Source organism: Coregonus lavaretus, assembly GCF_964263955.1.
Source record: "Coregonus lavaretus genome assembly, chromosome: 10".
Lineage (NCBI taxonomy): Eukaryota > Metazoa > Chordata > Actinopteri > Salmoniformes > Salmonidae > Coregonus > Coregonus lavaretus.
Window position 1 is genome coordinate 34191397 of NC_139997.1, and position 7791 is coordinate 34199187.

The 7791-nt window shown below is 40.6% G+C and overlaps 1 protein-coding gene across 1 annotated transcript; it reads left to right on the forward strand.

The window, feature by feature from the left end:
- The first annotated feature begins 1067 nt into the window (after window positions 1–1067).
- On the forward strand, window positions 1068–6125 carry LOC311136607 (collagenase 3-like). The gene is made up of 10 exons (XM_084170798.1): window positions 1068–1194; window positions 1575–1819; window positions 2196–2344; window positions 3829–3957; window positions 4150–4311; window positions 4500–4635; window positions 4799–4932; window positions 5130–5289; window positions 5416–5519; window positions 5734–6125. The coding sequence occupies exons 1-10, from the start codon at window positions 1093–1095 to the stop codon at window positions 5832–5834; spliced, it is 1422 nt and encodes a 473-aa protein (XP_084026924.1). The 5' UTR covers window positions 1068–1092; the 3' UTR covers window positions 5835–6125.
- The last annotated feature ends 1666 nt before the right edge of the window (window positions 6126–7791 follow it).

The window sequence follows — 7791 nt, forward strand, 5'->3', positions numbered from 1 at the left end:
TGCTAAATATATGTGTGTGACCAATACAATTTGATTTGATATGATTTTAAGAGCTGTGACTGGATCAGTGGTTCACCAATCAGGGCCTTGATGGGCTTTGCAACAGTAACAAGGGGTAATGTGTTACTAAACTAGGATGGGGGTGGGGTGGGGGGGCATTTCTTTGCGACCATCAGGTGACGTCCTCCGGACAAACTGAGAACTAGACAAAAAACTCCAGGGAACTATGACACAAAGTCCCAAGAACTTCCTACAACGTCCCCGGGGACATCCCTGGGACCAACAGGGAACTAGACAAAACCTCCAGGGGACCATGACACAACGTCCTGATGACTTTAGGCGACCATTTCGTGACATCCTAACGACTCATTGTTGTTTGCAGGGGAGATACTACGAAGGAGCAGAGACCTTAACGCCAAGACTAATGTATTGCATGTATTGTAATCTTTTCTAATAAATGATTAAACAAATATGTGTCATTTCCTGTCTGAACTTTAGATGATCGAAATAATCCTTCTTTCTTATACATGCAATAACACACCTTTCTGAGGGAGTGATACATTCCAGTACAACAACAAAAATTCACACACACTTGGTGATAATGTAGAATGTGAAATATCAAATACTGTAGATTGGTATGTCAGCATATTTAAAGCTTGTTAAAGCATTATTTAAAGCTTTTTTTGTGTCTGAATACATTTTTGGCAGTATTCTTTCTTCCAACTTATAGTACATAATGATCAGTTAGATCTAGATAAAAAAAGTACATATTTCCATTGGGACATAAATGATTAACATAACGATCAATCAATGACTTGATTATGTGACAAATAACAAATATGACAATGTGTAAATACAGTAGATTAAGGCAGTGTTTTTGTCTTTGTCATAATTCCTTTGTTATGGAAAATGTGTTTGCTGATCTGTCATCACCTTTTACATTACCTTGATTTCCTTCCTCTTGTTTGATGATGAGGGTTTTGACAGTGATTACTCACTGAGACATTACCCAACTCCCCAGGCTTTAAGCCTATATAAGACAACCCCTGGCCACACACCACACAAACAAGACGCTCTCAAGGAAGAAGCATCATGAAGACTTTAAATCTGTGCTTACTACTAGTCAGCCTGGCAATAGTGGTTTACTCTTTGCCAGTATCGCCACCTACTGAAGAAGATGAAGCCCTAGCAGAGGTATGCTTTTTGTCAAATATTTTGGAAGGAGGGTCTTTATGGGTTTCACAACTGAAAATATTATGATGGAACAGATGTGTTCATGTTACTTCATATGGATCAGTCAGGTCGAATGTGTTCTCAATGACTTACCTGGTTAAATAAAGGAAAACAAAAAAAAAAATATATATATATTATAATTGGTTGTGTTGAAGAGCAAGAACTATTGAAATCCTTGCTTAGTTAGTTGCTATACTCATAACACAATAAAGTCATTCTGTAATTGAATTCTTGCTGTGTGAGCCTTGTACACATACCAGAGGAGATTAAATGCATAACTGTAGTAAATGGCACTATAATGTACTATCATTATAACTTCATGCTTGCTGTGTTTTCTGTAGACGTACCTAAAGAGGTTCTTTAACCTGACGGAGGAGACAGGTCCGATGTTCAGACGGGGGCCCAGCCAGCGGAGCAGGAAAGTCAGCGAGATGCAGAGGTTCTTTGGCCTCAAGGTGACAGGAACCTTGGACGCTGAGACCGTGACGATGATGAAGAAGCCACGCTGCGGGGTACCTGACGTCCAACTCAGCCGATTCACCACCTTCGATAACCTTAAGTGGCAGACAAACCAGCTTACTTACAGGTGAGAAGAGTGAGAAAAACAAGTTGACCATGGTGAATTGACACTTAGCAAAAGTAGGGTTTGTAATGATAACATTTAGTTAGTTGCAATACCAATTAGGTGGTCTTTACATTTTGAGAAAAACACTCAACTACACCAAACTGTTTGTTGCACTCACCACTGTAAGTCGCTCTGGATAAGAGTGTCTGCTAAATGACTAAAATTAAAAAAAAAATAATGTGTCAATCAAAGGTTTTGTATTGGCAAACATCAAATTATACACAGAGACACTATGAGTGATAGGCCAAAGTCAGGGTTTGCTGAACAAACCAAAAAACATTTTCTACATTGAGAAATATTTTTCTAATGTTGACTGTTGGTCTATTGTCTTCTTCAGAATTGAGAACTACACTCCTGACATGTCTGTGGCTGAAGTGGACAACTCCATAGAGAGAGCACTACAGGTGTGGGCCAAGGTCTCCCCCCTGAGGTTCACCCGTATCTACAGCGGCACCGCTGACATCATGATCTCCTTCGGCAACAGAAGTAAGAAACTTGTATCTTACCTAACACAATGTTAATGTGACCTACTGAAACAGAATTCCTTAAATATTTAGAAAGTGTAACATGGAAGTACTTGGATGGGTTACTGAATATGTTTGTCAAAGCTACTAATAAGCTATTATAACAATAATATTGGTACAAGACCATAGGTCTGATGCACCAACATGTCATACTGTACATGTACGCTAAGAATGCACACATTTAAAGATCCACTCCATGTATATATATATATTAATTTCTCTGTTGGAAAAACATAATTCCAGGTATAAAAAGTACAGTAAAGTACACACACTTAAGGGTGAAAAAATATGTTTTGAGCAAAATAGTGTTTTTTTAGACAATTGCTAAATTCAACGAGTTGGCAATTAAATGAGCTGGTTTGATCGGTGCACTCTGATATCATCGGCCTCCCCCCTTGCCTGGATGGATGGGTTCAGTAACCCATCCATCCAGGCTCTGCTGTAGCCGGCCGCAACCGGGAGACCAATGGGGCGGCGCACAATTGGCCCAGCGTCGTCCAGGGTAGGGGAGGGAATGGCCGGCAGGGAGGTAGCTCAGTTGGTAGAGCATGGCGAAAAAAAATAAAAAAATAAAAAAATTAAATATTCTAAAAATAATAATGTATGCACTAACTGTGTAAGTCGCTCTGGATAAGAGCGTCTGCTAAATGACGTAAATGTAAATGTAAAAGAGGAAAGGCCCACCCCCCAACTTGTGCCATTTCATTAGGAGCCCTGCACCAGCTACTAAAATGCACCTTTTGTGAGGTAAATCAGGTGATAAATGAGGTGCTAGGGAGGCTGGAGTTGTTCTTCAAAACTGAAAAATGAAAGACAGACAGACACTTAAAAGGCTCTCAGGATGTTTGAGTAGCAGGGTTAGAAAGGGAGGGAGGGAGATACCTGTGGAGGATCCACTCTTTACATTCCTCCTGTCAGAGCACAGTGCAGATATATTCAGACATTATGACAGTATTCCCTGGCTAAAAGCCATTGAACAGAGGGGCACCCTCCGCCCCATACCACTTACATAACCAACATCAACACCACTCATAAACAAACACATCCACAATGGCATCAGTATCATAACACTGCTTGTCCCCCTCACTGTAATCTGTCTTTACACAGTTTGATGAGTTGAAAGGGTGTTATTAGAGTCATTTTGCCTTATGTCACCCTCTGGGGTGTTACATTGGGCCCATGTAAGTGCATCGGTTTGAGAAACAAACATTAATAATTCATTTTGTTATATACATTATGCATTTGTCCTCATAATAATATGCCATTTAGCAGACGCTTTTATCCAAAGCGACTTACAGTCATGCGTGCATACATTTTTTGTGTATGGGTGGTCCCGGGGATCGAACCCACTACCTTGGCGTTACAAGCGCCGTGCTCTACCAGTTGAGCTACAGAGGACCACCTCATCTCTGATGGCTCATACTATTATTTCTCCTGTCTGTGTAGATCATGGTGATTTCTACCCCTTCGATGGCCCTGAAGGCACCCTGGCCCATGCCTTCGCCCCCGGCGCTGACATTGGAGGAGATGCTCATTTTGACGATGACGAGTACTTCACCTTCAGCTCAACCAGAGGTGAGACCCTCTATCTCTACCTCTATCCCTCTAGAGCGTTGGGCCAGTAACCGAAAGGTTGCTGATTTGAATCCACAAGCCGACTTGGTGAAAAATATATCGATGTGTCCTTGTTAAAAGCGTCTGCTAAAATGTAAATGTCATGAAAATTGCCACAAAATAGTAGAAGAATGATGTATTTTCATCATATAGGGTACAACCTGTTCTTGGTGGCTGCCCATGAGTTTGGCCATTCCCTGGGTCTCAGCCACTCCGACGACCCTGGAGCGCTGATGTTCCCAGTGTACAGCTACACAGAGCCCAGAACCTTCTCTCTGCCTCGTGATGATGTCAACGGCATCCAGTACATATACGGTCAGTATTGAATTATCTTTTCTCTTTCTGCCCTGTTTGGTTTAGCTTTATATTGCTGTATTCCACTTCTTTTGACTGACTAACAAAAAGGCTCATGCAAAATACGTTATATTATTGATCTCCAAGTAACTCATTTATGAGACTGTCCAATATTGGAATTGGAACTAATGAGTATCTGTGTCCTCCAGGCCCAAACCCAGATGTTAACCCTAACCCAGATAAGCCCGACCCTACACCCGCTTCCACCCCTGATGCCTGTGACCCCACCCTGGTCCTGGATGCTGTCACCACTCTGCGTGGGGAGAAGATGTTCTTCAAGGGCAGGTACAGTACATCATATAGCCTAGATCAGATGTTCAGTGACTTATGGTAACCTACAGCTCAGACACAGCCAATGAATGACACTGTTTCCCAGAGAAACAAAATGGTTGCCGTGTAATCTGTGATCCAGAGCTCTAACGTCCTGATGTCCTCCCTCCATCTTCAGGTTCTTCTGGCGTATTTACCCTCAGAGCAGCAAACCACAGCAGAACCTCATCAAGACTTTCTGGCCCGAACTCCCCAACAACATCAATGCAGCTTATGAGAGCATGCTATCTGACAGAGTGTTCCTCTTTAAAGGTATTGCAGAGTCACCAATTGCCTCAAATTAGCCCTTGTATGGCTGTAGTCTCCACATGGTGTCTAGACAACAACTGTGGAGGCTAGAACCATATCAGCACTAGCCTCCCTATATGCCTGTAATGAATACTGTGTGAATACATTAACCTGTTTAATTGGAGTCATATCTCAGTAATACTCTGTCACTGTCCCTGCAGATCGTCAGGTCTGGGCTCTCTATGGCTATGACATCGTCCCCGGGTATCCCAGAAACCTGAAGAGCTTGGGTCTGCCCAGGACTGTGAAGAAAGTTGACGCCGCACTGTACGATGAAGATTCTCGCAAGACCTTGTTCTTCGTTGGCGACTACTACTACAGGTTTGTGGAGACTAGTTTATCATTACAAGCTATAAAATGTATTGTCACTTTTCTATGTACTGTATGTTGCCATTAGATATTGATGTCAAGAGCATCACAATCTCACTAATATTTATTTTATCATAGTTATGATGAGGAAATGAAAAGCATGGACAGAGGTTTCCCCAAGCGTGTGGATGAACAGTTCCCAGGCATGACAAGCAAAGTGACTGCAGCCTTCCAAGTCCGAGGTGAGCGTGATACAGCATCTAAGCACACAACTGTGCATTACAAGCCAAGGAGACGTAAATATAAAAAATATTATTTTCTACCTTCTAAAGTTTTCATTGAATATAAGAAAATCCCCTGAATAGTCCTATTAAGTCCTATTTTAGATTTTCTTGAGCATTGATAGGTTCTCAGTGTGGCATGTTGCTAACCTCTCTACCCTATATGGTTTTACAGGCTTCACCTACCTCTATAGTGGCCCCTACGTGTTTGAATACAACATGGGGACCAGAAGACAGCTCCGTGTGCTAGGAAACAGCTACTTCCTGCCTTGTTAGACCATCGACCATAATGAGACGTTTAAGCAGCAGCTGTGAACAATGATTAATTTAGGCAAATGACAAAGTTGTTTCTAACATGAAGTTGTTGTATTTTTGTGAGATTGTATTAGTTTTCTAGGAACTAATATTGCCACATATCTATTTAAATATCTATTTATGTATCTAAATTATTTTATATTTTTCTTGACTAAATTGTAACCTAAATAAGCTGAAAAAATGAATGTATTGAATGTAGGCCAAACATATTTGTACACTTTGCATATTCAAATAAATTCCAAGTTTTAGTGATTTCTTTGTTTTGGCTTTTACTATGGTGGACTTATGGTGGAAACATTATGAAACAGAGATGTTAATTTGAACCCATTTCTGATGAAACCTCAGACGACATTACCAAACAATTCACTTAAACAAATACACAACCAACAGACACATTACATGGCCAAAAGTATGTGGACACCCCTTCAAATTAGTGGATTCTGCTATTTCAGTTACACCCGTTGCTGACAAGTGTATACAATTGATCACACAGCTATTCAATCTCCACAGACAAACATTTGCAGTAGAATGTGTATCTATATTAAGGTACATGAAAGCATAACAAATGGAATGGCTAATATAATAAGATAGATAGAGAATAACAATGAAGAAATCCTGTGGCACACCCATTTCAATCTCCTACATGCAGCACACTGATGTAGCATACCACAAGGTATAACTAAACTAATTATTTAAGAACATTATATGGTGTGTGACATTGATCTGGTCTGCCTAGACTGCTAGGTCTTTTATTATTTTCACGCTACAATTTCTATGAGAAAACTCAGAACTGCTATGGCCATATCACACAATGTCCCTCTTGTAATAAAATACAAAGGCCAATGAGTATGAGCAGTGGAAAGAAACCATGAACTTGCGTGACAGTCCCCAGGCTAGAGAAAACTATTTTCTAGATATGAATCAGCCACCCCATGCACTGCTTTGCTTGGTCTAACCCCCATTATAGTCAAGTGACACAGGAGAAAATCAGAGTTAAATGTTGCACAGATACCAATTATATGTTACGAAACGTTAGAAACAGGTTATGAGTTGTCACATCAGTATAAGGCATTCTGACGATGCAGGTGCAAGGTAATGGAGCAAAGATCCTGCCTTATAAGAAATATCCTCTTGTCAATTAAGTTTTTAGAATTGCGTAATCCCCTGTTTCCGCTCTTTGAACTCAAAAGAAACACACTGTACTCATCTGGGAAGTTACTTATAGTAGGTTAAGATCAGTTTAACAAGTTTCTCCCACAAGAAAATATTCCACAGTGATTTATCCAGATTTTGGAATACTTCTGAATGCTTGCTTGGATTTAATTAATCCGCAACTTTAATTAATAAGCGAACAATATAATCATTTTCTTCTCACTCCTTTTCCAATGTTTATACATGTTGTGTACATTTCAGTGTGCATCCAGTATGTTAGAGGCTGTATGCAAATGTACTGTACTCCGCATCAGGACGTCAGAAGCTAGCCATACAGTATAATGGTAATGCATCCTTAGTCTTGCCTGTCTGGGCATGAGCAAACATTTGTAGGGAAACCTCTCTCCCCTCTGGCTATTCTTGTACTTTAGCCTGTCCTTCAAAGCATACTTAAACTACTTTAGATTGACACTCGTGCATATCACAGGGCTCTTGTTTAGGAGTGGGTGTCAGATTGAATACACGTCATTTGGGGGATTCCAGATTTTCCCCACAGTTTTCCAATCCAGATCTAACAACTGACTCACGTATTTCCTGGCCAATGTTGTTGTCCAGCACCCCCTCTCTCACAGCACTACAGTACTTTCCTAATGGCAATAGCCAGCTAAAACACACCAACCTAACTTGTGTTTATTTGTTTGATCACAGAGTGAAGTAAAGTTCTTCATACTCGATTTGAGGTTTTTAACCCTAACCAAATTTGGTA